The 23126-nt window shown below is 41.0% G+C and overlaps 1 protein-coding gene across 1 annotated transcript in view; it reads left to right on the top strand.

Annotated features, from left to right (window-relative positions):
* The window catches only part of LOC131693607 (sex peptide receptor), a 273633-nt gene extending 259162 nt beyond the window's left edge, over positions 1–14471 (top strand). Inside the window, exon 6 of the mRNA XM_058981540.1 lies at positions 13200–14471. Coding sequence (XP_058837523.1) covers positions 13200–13818 — 619 coding nt within the window. The 3' untranslated portion in view covers positions 13819–14471. The remainder of the gene's footprint in view (positions 1–13199) is intronic.
* Positions 14472–23126: the final 8655 nt, after the last annotated feature.

The following is a 23126-nucleotide window of genomic DNA, read 5'->3' as shown; positions in this document are numbered from 1 at the left end:
TGGATTCTGGATTCTGGATTCTGGATTCTGGATTCTGGATTCTGGATTCTGGATTCTGGATTCTGGATTCTGGATTCTGGATTCTGGATTCTGGATTCTGGATTCTGGATTCTGGATTCTGGATTCTGGATTCTGGATTCTGGATTCTGGATTCTGGATTCTGGATTCTGGATTCTGGATTCTGGATTCTGGATTCTGGATTCTGGATTCTGGATTCTGGATTCTGGATTCTGGATTCTGGATTCTGGATTCTGGATTCTGGATTCTGGATTCTGGATTCTGGATTCTGGATTCTGGATTCTGGATTCTGGATTCTGGATTCTGGATTCTGGATTCTGGATTCTGGATTCTGGATTCTGGATTCTGGATTCTGGATTCTGGATTCTGGATTCTGGATTCTGGATTCTGGATTCTGGATTCTGGATTCTGGATTCTGGATTCTGGATTCTGGATTCTGGATTCTGGATTCTGGATTCTGGATTCTGGATTCTGGATTCTGGATTCTGGATTCTGGATTCTGGATTCTGGATTCTGGATTCTGGATTCTGGATTCTGGATTCTGGATACTGGATTCTGGATTCTGGATTCTGGATTCTGGATTCTGGATTCTGGATTCTGGATCCTGGATTCTGGATTCTGGATTCTGGATTCTGGATTCTGGATTCTAGATTCTGGATTCTGGATTCTGGATTCTGGATTCTGGATTCTGGATTCTGGATTCTGGATTCTGGATTCTGGATTCTGGATTCTGGATTCTGGATTCTGGATTCTGGATTCTGGATTCTGGATTCTGGATTCTGGATTCTGGATTCTGGATTCTGGATTCTGGATTCTGGATTCTGGATTCTGGATTCTGGATTCTGGATTCTAAATTCTGAATTCTGAATTCTGAATTCTGGATTCTGGATTCTGGATTCTGGATTCTGGATTCTGGATTCTGGATTCTGGATTCTGGATTCTGGATTCTGGATTCTGGATTCTGGATTCTGGATTCTGGATTCTGGATTCTAGATTCTGGATTCTGGATTCTGGATTCTGGATTCTGGATTCTGGATTCTGGATTCTGGATTCTGGATTCTGGATTCTGGATTCTGGATTCTGGATTCTGGATTCTGGATTCTGGATTCTGGATTCTGGATTCTGGATTCTGGATTCTGGATTCTGGATTCTGGATTCTGGATTCTGGATTCTGGATTCTGGATTCTAGATTCTGGATTCTGGATTCTGGATTCTGGATTCTGGATTCTGGATTCTGGATTCTGGATTCTGGATTCTGGATTCTGAATTCTGAATTCTGAATTCTGAATTCTGAATTCTGGATTCTGGATTCTGGATTCTGGATTCTGGATTCTGGATTCTGGATTCTGGATTCTAGATTCTGGATTCTGGATTCTGGATTCTGGATTCTGGATTCTGGATTCTGGATTCTGGATTCTGGATTCTGGATTCTGGATTCTGGATTCTGGATTCTGGATTCTGGATTCTAGATTCTGGATTCTGGATTCTGGATTCTGGATTCTGGATTCTGGATTCTGGATTCTGGATTCTGGATTCTGGATTCTGGATTCTGGATTTTGGATTCTGGATTCTGGATTCTGGATTCTGGATTCTGGATTCTGGATTCTGGATTCTGGATTCTGGATTCTGGATTCTGAAATCTGGAATCTGGATTCTGGATTCTGGATTCTGGATTCTGGATTCTGGATTCTGGATTCTGGATTCTGGATTCTGGATTCTGGATTCTGGATTCTGGATTCTGGATTCTGGATTCTGGATTCTGGATTCTGGATTCTGGATTCTGGATTCTGGATTCTGGATTCTGGATTCTGGATTCTGGATTCTGGATTCTAGATTCTGGATTCTGGATTCTGGATTCTGGATTCTGGATTCTGGATTCTAGATTCTGGATTCTGGATTCTGGATTCTGGATTCTGGATTCTGGATTCTGGATTCTGGATTCTGGATTCTGGATTCTGGATTCTGGATTCTGGATTCTAGATTCTGGATTCTGGATTCTGGATTCTGGATTCTGGATTCTGGATTCTGGATTCTAGATTCTGGATTCTGGATTCTGGATTCTGGATTCTGGATTCTGGATTCTGGATTCTGGATTCTGGATTCTGGATTCTGGATTCTGGATTCTGGATTTTGGATTCTGGATTCTGGATTCTGGATTCTGGATTCTGGATTCTGGATTCTGGATTCTGGATTCTGGATTCTGGATTCTGAAATCTGGAATCTGGATTCTGGATTCTGGATTCTGGATTCTGGATTCTGGATTCTGGATTCTGGATTCTGGATTCTGGATTCTGGATTCTGGATTCTGGATTCTGGATTCTGGATTCTGGATTCTGGATGCTGGATTCTGGATTCTAGATTCTGGATTCTAGATTCTGGATTCTAGATTCTAGATTCTAGATTCTGGATTCTGGATTCTGGATTCTGGATTCTGGATTCTGGATTCTGGATTCCGGATTCTGGATTCTTGATTCTTGATTCTTGATTCTTGATTCTTGATTCTTGATTCTTGATTCTTGATTACTGATTCTTGATTCTCTATTCTTGATTCTTGATTCATAATACATTGATTCGCTGGATATGTCAAAAGTTCATGCGAATTCTCCCCGCAGTAAACACACTTCATCAGATCATCGACAGTCAAACTTGCATCGCTTACAACACCGTCGATCTCCACACTACGAGAAGGAATGTAAACGCGATATTCTAGCCAAAAAATGTCGTTCTCGCTTTGACAACATTGCTTCCTTATATAGTTTCAAAGAAGGTCGAGCAGCCAAGATATTTTTATGTCTAAAGATGTTAGAATTGGCCGGTTGATAGGCCGATATATTGGGTCCAGATGACGGAATACTCAGTTCAAAAAAAGATGGGCGATTCACTTACGAACCGATCAAAAGCGTCGGAACTTCAGTTCGATTTGAACAACTCCAATGATTGGTTTGTTGCTGCCGCCGCGCTTTCTAACCCACGAGTCTCGGATTGAGGTGTGATATAGTTGGCCGTCAACCTTTGCGGATTATTTCGAAGGAAACCGCAATAGCAGGCTTTCGGTATCTAATTTCCTAAACCCTTATAGAGAATAAATGGAGGAAAATGTGATAAAAATAGTACGAAGAGAATGCTACCAAAACGCCAGACAAATTTCATAGACCGGCGCTAGTAGAGATAAGCGGAGGACGCAGAAAGATGGGATTCGACCCTCCTGATTGGGGAGACGGTTCCTTGACCACTATCGGGTTTTATGAATTCCAGAGACGTACCCTGCTCATGCGCGCTGGTGGAGTGCATACGACATCCGATGCTTTATGATCCACAAGTCGGTCGAAGAAGATCTAGGTACGGCTCCTACCAAACTAATAAAGGCGATTAAGGAAGTCAATACACTGCTGGTGGTTCTCTTATTCTCGAGCTCTAACCTTCACGATAACGTCTCTTTAGGTTTGTTCAGAACTCGAGTGAGACGGTATTACCAATCGTACCAATGTAATACTACAATTGTGGCAACTTTATGTACAGTCAATCCTGTGGGCAGCTAGAAACTTGCCTCAATGGCAGTGGTCCCCTCGTCTAAGAAAGCCCCCTGCAAAGAGAACAGTGAATGTGTCAACTGCCAGAAATCACACCCAGTGAGATATAGAAGGTTCCCCATCTACCTGAAAGAAGACACGGAACACTGACAAAAATGTCATATTTCCGGAAGCCTGCTCATGAGTCCTTAACACTGACAAAAGCATCACCAGAGCCGTTAAGGTCGGTTCCTCTTTTAAAATTGGCCACGTCTTATACGAGCAAGCGATAGATAAAACATACCGGAGCTATCACAGACAAAAAATATTTAATTTATATTCTCAACAAAAGAAAAAAAAATGTTTTTGGGTATATAATATCTCAATTACATTTTACAGACTTTTAAGCTCAATCCGTAATGTGTGTAATCACCTGTCGTTTCAAATAAAGCGATGCAATGCAACTGAAGTGAAATTGTCAAATACGTGTAGCATGCAGTTGAATAGATGCCATCTGTTTTCTATTTCCGAGTACAAAAGTTGGTCTCGTTCCGTTCGCCCGCCCTCACTAAGTAGGCCATCGCACACCAATTTTTTCCATCAGCTCCAGTGATGCGAATTCTCAATTTGAAATGTCAATACCCACGTAAGCTCACCGCACCCACCATTTCATTTTAAAGCTCCCAATTTTATTCATTTATTTTCATGGTGACATGATTCTCACGAAGAAACCTACCAAAGCGTTCAGCTGTATCATCATGCCAGGTAGAGCTCAAAAGTCGTCGTTTTATTTTCGAACGTTTTCTCGTGCAGAAATAATCTGCCCAATTCCTAGGACATTTTTGCCCGAATATCTATTTCGGAGCAAGCGCGAAGAGGCATTCAATTTGTAGATGAAATTGGAAATGAATGGAAAATGTTTGAATGACTGCACTGCACCGTACGAACGAGCAAAGTAACGAGCAGCTTCGAGACGATTTGAATACAGCACAGGGCATGAATTGAGGCTGGAACATCTTCCGCATGCATGAAAATTTAAATTCGGTGACGTTGAAAAGGCTGACCCATTAAAAAGTTAATACACGAAATTCGGTTGAACCAGCTGAAAGTATTGAGTGAATACGATGGAGATGAACAGGAACACATAGATAAATGAAAAGGCCTGAAGTTATGTGATTGTGATTGGTAAATCTTTTTCATCAAATACCTATTTTCTTAAATTTAAAAATGCAAGGTACACTTACAAACTAATTTCCATTCGGAATCATTCCAACTTATCTCGGACGAGATTCAACATGTCCTTAATTTGCTCTGAGCCCATTTGGTAACCCTACACAAAACGCTTTAATTTATTTCCACTCCCGAAACGAAACCACACATTCCAGTATGACAACGATGATAAATATTCATCACACTAGCCATGATTCGCTTTCAAGTTTCCCTTGACGGCAAGACATTTAATGTTAAGACTGACGTTCTGCCAACGAGAACCCGCAACGCTACTAATAGAATGCCTACTTCAACCGCCCTCGAAATTTCATTGTCGTGTCATCTTGAGCCATCATAACAAGTGCCATTTTCACCTAATTCAGACAAATTTGCACGCCATTAAATTTTCTCACACCTGCAGATTTTCGCGCCGTCTCCGGGTTGCCTACATTGGAAGCAGGTCGCACTGAAAACAGAAACCATTTCGAAAAACCACCTTAATTTCCTATTTTGGCTCAGCAGTAAACACTCGTTTTATGACCGGCACACGACCGGACAGAATGGGTGGATCAATGCTGTGTAAGTTTTCTCGGCCATGGCGAGGTGGGGTCGTTACTCAAGTGAAGGTTATTCGGAAAAATGTTTGACACATGCCAACAACAGCTATGAAAATATTTGCACAATTTTTCATATTATCCATATTTATAAGCAGAAATATGATTATTCCAATTTCGGAAAGAAACAGTAAATTCAGTGGCTGTAACTTTTTCCCGTACCATAGATCAAGTAACATGACATTTTTCATTTCATACCATATCTTTGACCAATTTCACATAATGACAACAATAAGTTTTGTTAATCATGTTGGCTAATAGGAGACAAAAAAATATGTCAAGGCAAAGATGGAATTGGATTGAAAACTAGGCCACACTTGCAAATTGCTTGCCATACTGCCAATTTTTATCCAAATTTTGAAGTTCGAGTTGATGTTTCCGCTTTGTCGACTTTTCCTTTCTGATATTGTATCGGGATCCTGGAAAAGTTTTGATGTGAAATGAAACATACAAATGTTTCGCAGTCCAATATTATGAAACGGTTATGTCACGCTATTTTCGTGCCCTTATATTTACACAGGTTAACTGTTTAGAACTTTGCTTTCGGTTGCCTCTGTTTCTTGTTCTTATCCAGCACGATCGACATTACATTTCGTGATTGCAACTTGTTGGCCAAGTTTCGAATCTCGTTCGGAATAAGCTTGTTCGATTTTGTTGTGCGGTTTAGTGTTATCTGGTCCCTTGTTTGCGTCTAGTGCGCGGCAGGTTTTCCTTCCTATATTTCTTAAAAGCATTCGGGATAGCAAGACCAACGACACGCCTAGACACTTGCATTCCAAAAGTGTATCGCAAATCGGACTACCCCTCAGTGACTCAGGTAACTCATACTGTTAAATTTGCTTTTTGATTAGAAAATGCGTGAAACTAGCAACACTTATGAATCTGTTATTATTTTTTCCAATTAGCCCATAGTTACCATAGCAACCTCTGGTTACGCAAAGGAAAATAATGAGTATAAAAACAAACCGAAAATTTTACCAAAGAAGCAATGAATTTGATTGACTTAAGGTTCAAGTTACCTTTTTTGAGCATGTATTAGTTTTGAACGCTGGGTAGTATGGGTAGGAAAAATTGTGTTCAGCTTTGCCACCGGATTATACATTTAAACCTTTTCAAAACTCTAAAAGAAGAAAATCAGCCGATTTATCAGATCACAACGATTCAAATCATACAAAATAACTGCTGGAAAAACTATCGGTTTCGCTAAATGGTGCTTTTGAAAAAGTGGCTGTGATTTTTTGTCACACTACCACACCGTGCTGGGGCACGCAACACAACAGCGCAATGAAAAAACCACAGCCACATTTTCAAAAGCACCATTCAGCTAAGCCGATGGCTTTTCCGGCAGGTATTTTGCATGAATTGAATCGTGATGATCTAATAAATCGACTGATATTCTTCTTTTAGAGTTTTGAAAAGGTTTAAATGGATAATCTGGTGGCAAAGCTGAGCACAATTTTTCTTACGCACACTACCAAGCCTTGAGGTAACTTGAGCCTTAATCGAAATGTGAGCAAATTTCGATTGTAGTGTTAATTGATTTAAGTAACACCTTATTTTTATTTCAGCAAACAAATAATCATGTACCTGATACAGCACGACGAAACCAATCTGTTAGACCCGATGCATGTTATCGTCCAAACTGTCGATAATCAAAAGTTCTTTGTAGCAAGCAGTGAAATAGCTGAATATGATCGAAGGATCCAAAAACGGTGAAGTGACCGAGCAATTATTTGCGCAAAATCGACCAGAAAGAGAGAGCTTTCCTGAAGTGAATCTACAAGTGAAATATCATGCGACGATAGCTGGGGAATAGCGATGTGCTCAAGGAAAGAAGTCTGTTCTTTACGGCCAAGGTATTAGTGAACACGCCTGGCAGAATCACTAGGTGACGTGACTGTGAAAATAGGGCCCGTGATGGTCCAGTACGTCTACGTGCACCTTAATGAAACATTCCTGCCGATGTCGTATACCATTTTGCACCAGAGAAATGTCACAAATAAAAAACCTTTAAACTTAATCGTGTGCCTCGACTCGGCAGACGTTCTTTATTTTTTATCTGTGCGGATTAGACGGGACAGTCCCAGATTAAACGAGCTTATCCTGTATGACCAGGTGTCCTACATTTTCCATTGTTGATTTTTATTCGAAAATATTTGTATGATGCGTTCATTTTGTACGAAACAGTCATTGAAGGTTTTGAGTAGTGGTTCCTAAGCCAATTTATTTTGATTCGCACGGTGTCTTTGTCGACTATTAGTACGAGTCAACTCATGAATATTTGCGAAAAACTATTTAGATCTGCAATAGTTGTACACCTACGCACAACTGGTGACGTTACGTGTTAAAAAACAAAATAGAGGAACACACTTTCGAAAATCAAAACATTTTTCTCTATGATAAGCATAAGTCACAAGGAGCTGTGGCCGTAGGGTATCCGGCAAGCTGTAATTTCATTTCTGCACACTGGAAGCAGATGGACGTTGACTCTTTCCGTTTCAGTGCGATTAAAATTCTCATGCAAGCGTAGACTCGGTGTAGCATTTCGTTCCGGACCACAATCAGCGCGGAGTATAGCGGTTCGTGATAAAACACAAACGACACGAATCGATAGAATAGCGGAATGTTTGGTACACTAGATCGAGCGAATCCGGTCGACTTTTCAGACAGCAGGAACAATTACTCGTTGGTCGGTAGCCCAGTAGGGACGATATTGCAATGAGCGGAAGTCAGTAATGATTTTTTACATTTATTCGTTATCGAGCTTACCCGCACCGTTTGAACAATTGTAGCCGTGTTGGTAAAACCTTTGATTTTGCTTCAGCAGAATCCAATCTGGACGATAACCGCCGCCGTTCAGAAAACCCTTCCTTGATCTGTACCGGCAACTCGAGCGGATTCTGTTCATATGGGACGACTGATATTGGAAGCGTTTCCTTTATGATGAGTTCAAACCGCAAAGGTTGGGCGGCTCCCTCTTGACTTTTACCGGGGTGCAGGAGGATTAGTAGTCTTTCGGTTTCTCTATTGCTTGTATACTCTGAACAGGAGTGAATCGTTTGTAAAGTTCTCGCCCACTAATTCGCGTTCATTTTCCAATATTAGTGCTAGTGTATTGCTACGAGTTTGCTGTCGGAAACACTACAAACAGATGGACGTTGACTCATTCGGTTTCGGTAGGATAACAATTTCCCGTGCAAGCATCGATCCGGTGTAGCATCTTGCCCGGACCACGATCAGCCCAGAGTTGAGAGTATAGCGGTTCGTGGTAAAGCACAAATGATACGATCGATCAGTGGAATTGGCGTTGGTTCCGCTAGCGATTCGGTATCCTCCGTTTGGTGCCTTTGAGCGAGCGAATTCCATCTTCTTGTTGGACAGCAGGAACAATTACACGTTGGTCAGTAGCCCAGCGGGGGACGATACTAAAATAAAAGGAAATTAGTTATGAATAATTTAATATATTCGTCTCCGAATTTACCCGCACCGTTTGACGCATCCTCCTCCTCAACAATGGCGGCCTTGCTAGCAATCTATTCGATTTTCCAGCAGCATCCAATCCAAACAAGCGCCGCTGTTCAGAGAACCCTTCCTCGTGATCTGATTCTGCCGCTAACGAGTCGGCAGCATACAGTTTCGTTAATGATCCTGGCTTCAAAGAGCGTGCCTGCGTCGGAATGTACTTGAATAGCGAAGTGGCGGGAACACATGCGCGACTTCCGCATACCGGCCGATCCTTGCATACAGTAGTAGCGGGACGCATGAGTTCGTAGAAAAAATTATAAAAAAAACTACTACTTCAAAGGCGACGACAGCCGCTACTGCTATATAAATGTCGTTCGAGTGTGTCGGCCGCACAGATTGAGCTATGAGAACTCCTGCTCCAAACGTAAACAATTTAGAAAGCATTTTAAAAAAATGTCATCCCTTACGAAGCTACTGCAAAAAATCCGGAGAATGTCGCTGTCTGGACTGATGATCGTGAGTTCAAATTTTCGTATTATTTTACTGCTTGGCAAGATCTGGAAGCGCCAGCTTAGTATACGGTTACTGGTTATAACATTTCACATCACAATTACCTGGTACATCTTTTTCTTCTAAAAGATCTTTCACAGCTCACGAGAGCGCGAACGTGGAATGCGGCTCCGAGATCTCTTGCGTCCCTTAGTACAATCCCGGGCATAATGACCTCGCCATACACACTCGTAGAATCTCGGATAAAAGTTACCGCGACCTCCTTTGCCAAGCCCTTGCTGGTAGACAGTTCCACACGAGCACGACCGCAAATGGTTCTTCCGTCAAGACGACGCACCGAATCATCTGCGTACCGGGCATCTTCAAATTCTACAAATGAAAACCCGGGTGGATTGAAAGCAACTCAAACGTTTCTTAGCGGACCGTAATAAGAAAAGGCATCCTCAATATCTTGCTTGCTGGCGTTGTTGCCTAGCTCTCCAACATAAACATAAACAAGCGTAGTGTGGATTACGAGACATTTTTCTTGACTGATAATTGGAACTATCACTTCACGTTTTGGACACTTTTAGACTAAAATGTTTCGAAAAAAGCAAATTTTACCCAAATCCAATAAATGCTTCCCTTTTCCGAACTCGCATTTGTTTCTTGCGGCAAACGAAACAATCCTAGCTGTTACGGACTTTGGTTGTTAGGATATGCAAATAAACATTAAGAAAATTCAGGCAGTGTTGCGTGAGAAATTCATATTTCATCTTTATCGAGGGGTCGCTCAATGTTCTGGTAACTGGCGGTTAACTTCGTGAACACTTTTTCTTCGAAATTTTTCATGAAGTTTCAGGTCGTGTCGTTGGCAAGACATTCAGCCAACATTTTCTTCTATAGAAAAATTTTAGGATAGTCCTAGTATAAAACGTAATTCAGTACAAATTCTTTGCGGTTCTTCGTTTTTTGAAGCGGCTAATGGCTAACCTTTGAATATGGGAGCTTATTTTCAAAATTTGATGAACAATAACACAACATTCCAAGCGTTCAGTGTTGTAAGTAGGCGTTTCCCCACTATACTCTTACCTATCCGGCAGACCCTTATTGCTAGGGCGGTCTAGGTGCTTCTACCTTAATTTCTAATTTTCTTACATAAATGAACAAAGTAAACAATTGATCTCCGATTTCTCCATACTGTTGCTGCTGCTATGTTCGTTTGCTGTTGCTGGACGAAAAGGCAAGTAGTCTCTTCCGACCAGCAGAGACTGTAACGGTCGCGTTCTTGACTATTAGCTAGGAAGGTGAGCTTGGCTCCCTTGTAGGATCCTCTCTAACGATGGTAACGATTAACCGGATTCGCTTGCCCCTCACATGGATTCCCGGAAGACACTGTAGTGTTTTTCCCAGACGGAGCCGTTACCCTACCTGTTTCGCTCTCCTTGGCTGTTAGCAAAGCTCGTTCGGCTGATCCTCTACAGCGAGAGGAACGGGTGCAACGGATCCTTGCCGGTTAGCCGCGGAAATAAAAACTCGTTTACATTGAGCTTTCCCCGACGGCGATCCACTCCCATACATGTCATACGATCGGCACTTTAACACCTTCCACTCGACACTAATGAGCACTTCAGCAGAATCAATTTGTCTTCCGAAACAAAACGGGTCCCGACGAACACAACTCGCTTCACCGGTGGTCTTACAATATCTAAATTCGATAGCCGCCTTCCGCAAGGTGTCAACAAACCGCCCGCCTTCCATTCCTCCACTAACGCCGCTGTCACCCATCGTTCCGCGAATTCAGCACATTTTTCGGTAGCAAGGGAGAATTGTGGCCTACCTAACCCTATGTTACTTATCACCAACATGCAGCAAAATTTATCTAACCTATCTGCACATACACAAAATCGAGCAAGAATATTCAACAAAATTTGAAAGAAACAGAACAGCGAGCATAATGTTGTCACAACAAATACATTCTACGGAGAGAGTACGCAAATATAAGGATATTCCCACCCAGTGCTAAATTGTTTGTAACCCGTCAATTTAACACTGGGTGGAAATATACCTATTTGTGGGTATACACTCCGTAGAGTGTATTTGTTGACATGTAAAATTATGCTCACCGCTGTTCGATACCGTTCACTTTTTCATGTAAATTTTGTTTATTTTCGCGTATGTGAACGGTTTTATTCGTGCAGCTAGGTTAGATAATTTTGTTCGATATATCTGTATAAATAACATAGGGCTTAGATAGGTCACCGCTCTCCATTTGCTGTTCAATTGGTTACTGGATAAGTTGCAAGAGCGATGACAGCTATGCACCGAGGCGGTTTGTCGGTTTTGTTTTGGTCGGGTGGAAGGCGGCCATCGCGGTGATAGATAGTATGTGACGAACCACGGTGAGAGACTGACGTCCGTTTACCTTTTCGGGACAATTTTCCGCCACTGTTGAAGTGAAGTAAAGTGCGCGCGTGTGACGGCCATTAAATCCGTCGAAGAGTGCCGGCCCGTGGTTCGGGCACACGTACAAGTGTGGTGCAGGATCGCCGTACTGGAACGCTAATCGTGAAGGAGCCACTCGCATTCCCGGCTAATTGTTAAAGATCCGAAGCATCGTCCATTCTCACTGTGGAGGATCAGTCAAACGAGCCGAGCTCTCCTCCACAGTTAATTGCCAAAGAGAACGAAGCAGGGCGGACAAAGGTTCCCCCTGGGAAGTTTACTGACTTCCGGGATCGTTTACGGCGAGTAGACGATCTGACGATTCGTCGCCAACGTCGCTAGGGAGGTTCCAACAAAGGAGCAAAGCTCACCTCCCTAGCTAAAAGTCAAGGACCGCTGCCGGAGCAGTCAACGAAAATCAGGAGAACTCGGCCGTTGCTGTCCCGGCCGGTCGGAAGAAACCACTCGCCTTTCCGCCTGCAACAGTGAATCACCAGCAGCAGCAGTGAATTGGAGAAGTTGAGGAAAAACAGTAAATTTAGTTTATTTGTTTACTTTTTGTTGTTGCGAAAATCCGAAATTCTGTAGAGGCACCTAGGTCGCCCTGAAAAGAAGGGTCCGCCGGGCAAACAAGAACCCGAGTAGTGGGCAAACCCCTATATACCGCTACTTACATGTTACCTTGAAGGGTTACAGTGTAATGAACGTAATTCTACAATTTTTACCAATCAGTTTAAAAAATTCTCACCAAAATTGTCGAAATGAATATGACTTCTCTATGATTATCACAATCGATAGGTGCATAGCGTGATTTGTGTGGCTCTAGTTCCGCGTGTTTTGAATTGTAGAAATAATTCTTTTGAACTACGTCCTCGCCCAAAAAATCGATGTTAGGAATACCTGAGAAGTTTCTGCAAGTATCAGGTGTAACAGATTCCATTTTGTCCGCACCTGCTTTCCCGGTCATGTCGCGGATTTGTGTTATCATAATAGTCGGAACTGAGCTTTTTTGACGGTATCTAATTTTAAGCAAGACGTTTTTCGGGTTCTAATGCCACTATTAGTTGAATTTTCATGTTCTTTGAAGCAACGAATTATGTTCCCTGTGCGCGTCTAACAGGCGGATGAATTGAAATTATTTATCATGCTATCAATATATGTACTGAATAGCGTAGGTGGTGTAACTGAATAAAGACGATTTCCGTAAGCAAAACCTCCATTTTCACCATTAGAACATATTACACCTCAGCGGAGTAGCACAAAGATTGGAGCAGGGTATTTTCGACAACTTCACCAGTAACGATAGCAATGAAGACAATGTTTTCGTTGTTTGAGATGCATTGCGCATAATGGGTTATAGTAAAATCTTGAGAGCCTCCCTGCTACTAACCACAATGGAAAGATAATAATCTAATAACATTTCATGATTTTTTTTTTTCATTACCCGCAGATCCTACAGCCCGGTGGAGATCAAATGGAACGGCAACTACACGCAGGTGTGTCACACAGACACCGCCAGCTGGGTGCACAACTACATCGGTGTGGACATCTACTACACGTTGTACTACTCGTTCCGGATATTGTTCGTACACCTGATACCGTGTGTTAGCTTAGTAGCACTAAACGTGCTGCTGTTCAAGGCGATGCGTCAGGCGCAGAAGAAACGCGAACGTCTCTTCAAGGACAACGCCAAAAAGCGGGAATGCAAACGAGTTCGAGACTCCAACTGTACCACGCTGATGCTGATAGTGGTGGTAACGGTTTTCCTAGTAGCCGAAATACCACTCGCTGTCATAACGGCATTACACATCATTTCCTCGCTGATTTACGAGTTCCTCGATTACTACATAGCGAACATGTTTATCCTGTTCGCGAATTTCTTTCTCATCATTAGCTATCCGATCAATTTTGCCATCTACTGTGGCATGTCTCGTCAGTTTAGGGAAACATTCAAGGAGATCTTTGTCAAATCGGCAAAACAGATACCGGGCAGCAAGAAGGATTGTGGTTCCTCGCGGTACTCCCTTGTCAATGGTCCACGGACGTTCACGAATGAGACTGTACTGTAACTGTAAGTGAGCACAGGTTACTTGGATTGCTCATGTATGACCAGCGTGATATGTCGTACTCTGATAGGATTAATTTAAGCTTCAAGGATGTGACACTCTCTCTCACTCTAACGAAAAAAAATAGTGTGCAAGTACCTAAGGTTTCATGTTGTTATACCTAGACAAACAACCACCTTAAACGAAAGAATCATTTGAATTAGAAATTCTGAGCCCAAGTTTCTAATTCAAATGAAGTCACCCATACAAGAAGAAGAAAAAGTCTACCGGATGACTTAGCAAATTATATCATAATCGGAAACTACCTAGAGAATTTTAGTTCTGTTCTTTGAAAACAAATTCCTACTTTTTAGTCGAAGGCACATGCGAGTTATATGCGCATCTAGGGATAGTTCAGCAATGCACTTCAGTCTTTACTGATAAAATCAGACTGAGGACCGACAGGCAGCTTCCCGTTTTTCATGCAATGGTATTTAGGCAACAAATAACGAAAAGTATTTCTAGAACTGTCGTCAGTTTGTAAATCTAGCAAATAAAACATTAGTTATCATTCAATTGATCTTTTTTCAGACTTAGATATCCGCCGAGGGTAAACAAATACTATTTTTGTGAAACGTTGAAAAGATAAATTGGAAACGAATCAAAATTTACGAATCTTGTACCTATTTTTGATATCAAAGGATGAGTTTGTTTTTTCATAGAACGGAAAAGAAAATCTTTGTGGTTCTGTAAATTACTGTAGTATTAAGTCGAGCCTTATGCGTTCAATATATTGACGCATTGACGGATTTTTTGGAATCTCCATCAATACGTCAATCCAATTGTTTTCCATAATAATCAATATTATTGTCAATACTCCCAAACATTGACAAAGGTATATTTTGTACAACTGCTTCTTTTATATGGAAACCCACTATTTCTTCATATATTCCTCATATTGGGATGCTTCCGTATTGTCTGCTTCATAATTGCCCAGTATTTTTCGATGGGGCTCAGTTCCGGTGTGCTGGGGGGAGGGATACGAAAGTTGGGTTGTTGGCTTCGTACCACTCCAGGACAACATTTGACTAGTGGCACGAACCTCCTTGAGGTTTACAGTACCGATAGTCACAAGCGGGGAACACTGTTTGCCACCTGAGCAGATCGCTTGCCAAATCATGTATTTATTGGGAAACATTTAAAGTTTCTGCTTCCCCGCGAAAGTGCGCCTTGATGTAAGTCCCATCATCCATGATGAGACAATGAGGCTTCGTAAGCGTGTGGGTGCTGACAGTTTCCGGATCCGCGATTCTCCCGTTCGTCACGATTTGGAGCCTTCTGCACTTTGTACGTATGCAGTCCCTACCGGTCCTTGACTCTCTGAACGAAAGAATTGGACAGATTCAACTATTGGCCACATCCCTGACCGAAGCAGTGGGATTCTGCACGATTCCGAGTTATTTTCCATTGTACTAATGAGAGAGTTGAGGGTTTTCCAGATGCTTGCGAAATTGCTTTCAGGGTGATGCCATTTTTTCCAATTTTCGAAAAACTGACTTCGATAAAAATCCAGTGCGTAAGCCAATCGGTATAGCAATGCATTCCGATGCGTTTGAAACATTCAAGCAGTTTATGGTGTCGGGCTGAGATTTGTGATCGATTCTTTAATTCTTCTTTTTTCGAAAGTTCTCGGAAGGAGTCCCCCTCAGAATCACTCACTACAATTGATGACGAGACGGGGAATGTCACCCACTAAAACACTGCTTCCGGACGTGACCGATTCATGATCGCACGAACACGGACGTTTTTGGGTTCGCTTTTGAGACTGCGTTTGTAACTTCGTAAGTGCTAAAACGTTCACCTTATTACCGGGGTGTTATCAAGTTTGCGTAATCGTGGGCGTAGATATGCGTGGATGATCGGGAAGGACTTAAGCGTTTGTATGTTGACGTGTTTGTCGCGTGTGCTCGCGTGTATGTGACTTCGCGTATATAAATTCGATTTTGTAACCGTTATGATAATTCACATATTCGCGTGTGTTCTTGGATGGTCATACGGACCATCATTCTGATATTTAGTTTTCGGTGCACGGTTCACATTCTGACAGAAAGTGAGTTACCCCATATCACTAGAGTTCCCGGTCATGTCGCCATGGAACGTGTTATCCAGTGGATATGAGAGCTTTTTTAATTGATCTAAATGAAGGCATGGGCCTAGACAGCTGGTACCGAGGACAGAGACTTCCGGAAGTGATTCATGATCGCGTGAGCGGAGGAGTTTTTTAGGTTCACGCTTGAAGCTGCGTCTAACAATTTATAAGTGCTGAGACCTTAGCACCAGGATGTTATCGTGTTTGCAAGATCGCTGGTGTAGGATGCGTGGATGATCGCAAAGGGCTCAAGCATTTGTATGTTCACGTGTTTGTCGCGTGTATTTGACTTCGCGTATATAAATTCGATTTTATAACCATGTGTCCATTCGCATAATTGCGTGTGTTGATGATTGTGTTATCGTGAAGGCCACGCTTGTAAGTATGGAATGAGAGAGATTGTTAGTGTATATGAGAGAAATTCAATGTATTAGTAAGTGTTGGTATGAATTTAATTTATTATATGGTAATAAAAGGGAAATAACAGACCAAATAAAGAAAAAATGAAAGAAATCAAGTTGAAGCGTATAAATTGATCGATATTATTTTTGGTACACATGAGTACTGGAAAAGAAAACTACTAGAAGTACATCAAAAACAGACTAATGAAGTAGAAGAAAAGAACACATGTAACATGTAATCAAACTACTTGAACTCGTCTAAATGCCAGCAAATTATACTATTTACTACTACTACTATGCTGACCGGGAATGGATGCTTCACATACGTCGGTAAATTAATCGTAGCTAAATTTATCCAATCCGATCTTCCCGAATGAATCAAATCGAATGCACGAATTGAATACCGGTAAAAAGTACCCAAGGAATCCTAGGAAGGATTACCCACTAATTTATCATATATGCCAGCTCTGCATCCATTCCCTAACCCAGCTATCACTAATACTGAGACAAACACATACACTGATATACATACGACTAGTACATAACAATTGAACACAAGCACTAAAAACTACAATTATTATAACACAGCCACTAATAGGCTTCTACATTTACATTTTTAATTAGCCTGTGCATGATTACGAAGTCGAACGATAAATCGAATGAAATGAACAATGTTTGCAAACACAGCCTACAGAAAAAGTCAATCCAAGGCCACCTGGCAATCGTCCACGCCAGTGTGCACAGGCTGTTAGTTTGGGCTGGTGCGGAGTATGAAAAAACACAAAACATAAAAAAGGTCAATAAGCCCCTCGGTCTCCTCGATGCATCACTACCTGTCAAAGGTTCTTTAAAACTGTAGCACAAAAATACCTTATTACCTTAATTAACTTAATACGTCGAGTAGAATGGGGTGAAGTAGCTATGGGAGTGCAATAGGTATAGGGCGTTATTCTATCTTATTGCAGAGGTCGCCCATGTTGCGTGAATTAGATACACGGTAGAGAAGATCATTGGCGACTGTCATTTCGGCTGTTACTGTGGATCAGCTATATTAGTTACGTATCTGTATATCATTCATGTTTTCATGAGTTGTTCTGCGAAAACGCATTATCTTTTGTCCTCAATACAAATGTAAATGTAAAGTGCGTTTTTTCTTACGTAAAAAAATACTGAACACGAGTTTTGTGTTGGTGTTTCAATATTTTTGTTTTTGAGCGGAATACAGACATCAACAGGAAACATACGCTTGGTGGCACGAGAGGTCAGCAGTTTGGGGACACTATACTGCCGCTATACGCATATTTGTCCCTGTTGTATGGGATTCCCTATATACATGGGACAATTATGCATAAAACGGCATTATAAGCACAGATTAACAGACATAACACTCGAAAACAATGCTTCGCCCGCTTTAACGATCATTTTAAATATATTTCGTTAGACTGTGGCCACTAGTGAAAAATTGTTCTCAAACCTGAGGGGTAACCCACCAGTAAATGATTGCTTGGGACCGTGAATAAAAGGTGGAGCTAGTGTTCCGGAGAAATTTTTTTAGGGAATCCCTTCATAGTGTTATGTCTGTTAGTCTGTGGTATAAGTAACTACTTTAATGTAAATTAGAATAGGGATCTTTGGGACCATCCATAATTGACGTAACATTATATGGGGGAGGGGGAGTTTTGTATATTGTGATGACAGCCGTAGAGGGTCATGTCATGCTACATAACTTTTCTGAAAGAGAATAGAGGTTGACTTGATGTCACGACAATCTCATCCGTTTCTTCTAACTAACATCGGTTTTTTGAATTTTTTTTTTTGAATTTTTGCGGGAACAAGGGGAGGGGGGAAGGGTTACCGTCAAGGTACGTAATTAGCAGGAGGTGGTATTTAAAGGTTTGTGACGAAATGCTACGATGGGGGAGGGGGTTTTAAAAATCACTCAAAACATGCTACCTTATTTATGGATAGTCCCTTTAGGAGTGTGCGGGTTACTGCATTTTCTGGCGCAGATTAGTACTGTGAGTTAATATCTCAATTCTTTTTCTATTTCTAAGCTCGAAACTTTTTAAAAAACATTTTTTGTTTGTTTCCTTTTAGGACAACAACGCATCCAAACCCTTGTGACTTGCACGACTCTATAGGTTGCCTCATTAGATCTACCATAGTTTGCAGATGAAACTTGGGATTTTAAGCTGCTAGCGGATTGCAAAAGTACCAGATCATGATGTGTGTGTTGCTGTCTCGGTAAACAATAAGACGAACGAGATATTTCCAGATACGTCATTTACTAGGGCAACTGTCAGTTTGTTGGCTGAATTTAATTTGTTTTTTTTTTTAATTTAAAAGTCAGAAAAGAATAATTAAGGTTTAAAAATAATATTCTAGTGTATTCGTAAGGACGCCCACTATCAATAAATATGAAAAACTGACAATTTTTCCAAATTAAAGATCCCTATTATTTTGACAGGAAAATGTTTGCGTAATATAATGTGAAAAACACCAAAACGAACTCAAGAGGGCATAAAGAAAACAATTCCATCTGTTCAAGATGACGCCAATATTCGATCAGTCTCTAAACAAACCAAGGGTCCGTTCAAAACATCTCGTGCGTGTATTGTTCACTCACGCATCAGATATTTCGCGTGAGTTAACAATATAATAATTTAATATGTTGTTGAAGTAGATAATCGAGAAAAAAGCATAATCGAAAAAGAAAGGGAAAAGGAATGTAAGAAAATGCTACGAATCGCCATAATGCACAACTTCAATTCCACACTCTGACGACGATGGGGACACCGAAGAAGTAATTCGCAAGTACAAAATCAGGCGCAGCTGCTGAAAAAACATGTTTTTTTCAACATTTCGTTTCGCGGTTTCATCATCATGAACTACTGATTTTCTATTGTGACCTATTGTATCCCCAGATTTTGAAAACATCGAAAAATAAGTGCCTCGCCTTATTGGATTTAGCTTACAAAATATTTAGCCAGGCATAAAATCATTATTACCAAAACGTTGCCACATCTATAACCTTTCCAACGAATACTTGTTTGTCAAAATCAGTGCAAAAATACCATCGCACGAGCTCGCCAAAAAACTGACCAACTTAACCCCATTCTACTCTACGTATTTTTTTTTTTGGGTGAACACACAGTTTGAAAAATTCTATCCAGCTTTTGCAGAGCATTAGGGCACAGAGAACAGACATCCATGATCGAACAAAAATATTTAAAAAACGTGTGTAAACATTTGAATTAATATACTAAAAACACTAGCGCCGCCACACCAACCTATCCCAACTATCCGTCAAATCGATTCCGAAACCGGTTCGAAATCCTGGATGGATTCTGCATGGAATCTAGCTCAAAGAAAACAACCGATTCCGACTCTATCGGTTGACGCATTTGAGCTGGAGTTCATGCTGGAAGTCCGAATCGGTTCCGGACTAGTTTGACTGGGTAGAAGAATAAACGCTGTCAATTCTGTCGCACTCAGCCACAAAAAAACATAACGACAGTAGCGCACCTGGTTTAGATATCCAAACTACCTTCGAAACCGTTAGAGATTTTACACAAGTTGAATGCTGAAGATGGACGTCTGTTCTCTGTGATTAGGGCATGTTCAGGAGCGTTTTATTTGGTATAGGAGTTTCAAAGTAGAACTGGAACTGAAACATTCACATCCCGAGCAGAGCGTTGTGTTTTGTAATTTCGAGCAGTTTTGTTTTAAAATTTAAAACTGTTATACGATGCCGTTCCATTTGTTGCTGATTTTAAAACACGTTTAGAAATGTGTTTTAAATAAATAAAGAGTACTCAGCACAGACACTTAGGCCCGAAAGACTGGCGAAAAATAAATTTGAATGCAATGTCTTCTTTGGAAAGTTTTTGACATTTGTCAGTCGGTCCAATTAGCGAATTAAATACGTTAGTTGGAAGCTGCCATTTATACAGATTTATCTGTATTATACAGATTTTTAAGCGCCGATACATACCCGATACAGAATACAAATGTATTACAGATTTTCATTACACAATACAGATTCATACAGATTTTTTTAAAATTTGAATTAGTAAGGTTTTTTTGGCGGACTCTTTCTGCAGCCGTTTTCATTAACAATGGCTGTTTCTTCAATAAATTATTGCCAAATGAACCAAAACACTTTTAATATGCTAAAAAAATTTGAACGGGGGAATAGGGATCTTTAATTCGGAAAAATTGTGCCAGTTTTTCATATGTACACTCATATCATTCTTAAGCCTTAATTATTATTTTATGATTTTTAAATTTAAAAAAACCAAATTAAATTCAACCAGCAAACTGACAGTTGTCCTACTAAATGACGCATCAGCTAATATCTCGTTCGCCTCATTGTTAACCGGGACAGCACCCCACACAGCATGATCTGGTACTTTGTCAATCCGCTAGCAGCCTGCCATCCCAAGTTTAATCTGCAAACTATGGTAGATCTGATAAGGCAACCTATAGAGTCGTGCAAGTCTCATGGGTTTGGATGTGTTATTGTCCTAAAAGGAAACAAACTAAAAAATGTTTTTTCAATAGTTTCGGGCCAAAAAATTGAAAAAGGACTGAGATATTAACTCACGGTACTAATCTGCATCAGAATATGCCTTAACCCGCACACTCCTAAAGATCCCTATATACAGTACAGATACTTTACCTTATTAACTTTAAATCATTCATTTAAAATTCCTGTTTTAATACTTGAATTTATAGTAGACAATACTTCAAACTTTTAAATGTTCCTCAATTATCATAATTCTTTTTCTTTATTGAATACAGACAAATACAGATTTTTTCATAACAAGGATACAGATTTTCAACAAAATCATCTGGCAGCTCGGAGTTGGATACAGTCCGCAAAGAAAGTGAGAAGGAAAAACCAAAGCTAGCTAGTCGGACTGTATATTGCATACTTATGTAAATTAGGTGCGGGATGTTGGTAAATAGACAGAGTGATCCCTTTTTCTGTGTTCTTTTCATTTCATTTTCGGGATTTTAAGATCAACATCAACCTTCCCTACGCGATGCAGCGATGAATTTCTTACACAAGGCTGGCAATGAATAACAATCTCGTTTGCGCGGCAACAACCTTGTACAACAGAAGTAATTTTACTTTCAGTATTTACTTTAATTATATTCAAAATACGTTGGTATTTTCAATGCTTAGCTTAGTTGTCCCGGTCCTGCGGTCGGAGGTCGTGAGGGGGTCTTCCGAACTCCCTTCTCAGGCGAGTATTTTGCTTTACATGACAGTTCGCTTTCTGAAAACCTCTTGGTTCATAGCATGCCGTTGCGTACAACTCCAGATTTCCTGTCCGTCTACTACCAGAACGTTCGTGGAATGAGAACAAAAACGCAGGCTTTCTTGCTTGCGCTCACTTCCTGCGACTATGACATTATCGTTCTCACCGAAATCTGGTTACATGATGATATATTAAACACCGAGCTAACGACGAACTACGCAATCTACCGATGCGATCGCAACTCTTCTACCAGTCATCTACGTAGCGGAGGTGGTGTTCTCATAGCGATAAAGAAACATCTAACTGGGACTATACTAAAAATGTCTGGATGTGAATGTTTGGAGCAAGTTGTCGTACGCGTTTCACTGCCAGGTCGATCGTTATAAATTTGTTGCATTTATCTAATGCCGAACAGTGATCCTGACTTGTACAACGTTCACTCTTCTGCAGTCCAAAGCATCCTGGACAAATAAAATAAGCGCGACAATGTACTTGTTGTAGGTGATTATAATCTTCCTAATCTTCGGTGGATTTTTGATGAGGATTATAAGTGCTACCTTTCTGAAAATGCAACCACGGAACAAGAGACGGCCACCACAGAATCTTAGGTTGCTGGTGGCTTGTATCAAATCTGCTCTGTTAGCAACGTGAATGGACGGACCCACGATTTAGCTTTCGTCAATGACACGGACGTGTTCGAACTGATTGAGCCTCCCACATCTATACTGAAGGTTGACGCTCACCATAAACCCTTCGTTTTAAGACTTGATATGCGTTCTGATAACGGTGAAGCTTTTGATACAATTAACGACGACTTCAACTTTGACTTTACTCGATGCAACTTCGATGAAGTCTCAATGGCCATTGGTGCACTCAATTGACGTGAGGTGCTGGTTGGAAATGACTTAGATCAGGCAGTTGTGGCGTTCTATGATGCCATATATGAGATTCTTCGCCGTAATGTTCCTAAGAAACGTGTCAGCAGAAAAGCAGAATATAAATTTCCGTGGTGGAACGCTGAGCTTGGTCGCCTACGCAACGTACTCCGGAAACACCAAAAGCGATATTTACGTCATAGGACCGACGACAATAAAACTATTCTTCGTCAAACTGAACTGCAATATGAAACAGCCCGGAACAGTGCATTCGGTGAATATCTAAACCAAGTTCAGCGCAGCCTTCGAAATAATCCTTCGACATTCTGGACATTTATAAACAGCAGAAAACGTTCGGTGGGTGTACCAGAAAATGTCTATCTTCGAGACAAAAATTCACAGTCCGCTGCCGAGTCGGCGAACACTTTTGCAGATCACTTCCGAGATGTATTTTCCAGCCCTCCTGTCTATCCATCGCAACAGTACCTTGAAACATTGCCAACGCATAATATCAACTTTCCTCTTCCTAACGTAAATGATTCTGATGTAGCGAGCGCTCTGTCCAGCGTTGATCCTTTGAAAGGGCCTGATCCGGATTGCTTGCCTCCTGTGTTTATAAAGCATTGTGCCCGAGCACTTT

Source organism: Topomyia yanbarensis, chromosome 3 (genome assembly GCF_030247195.1).
Source record: "Topomyia yanbarensis strain Yona2022 chromosome 3, ASM3024719v1, whole genome shotgun sequence".
NCBI lineage: Eukaryota > Metazoa > Arthropoda > Insecta > Diptera > Culicidae > Topomyia > Topomyia yanbarensis.
Note: the sequence above shows the minus strand (reverse complement) of the source record. Positions and strands in the feature narration are given on the sequence as shown.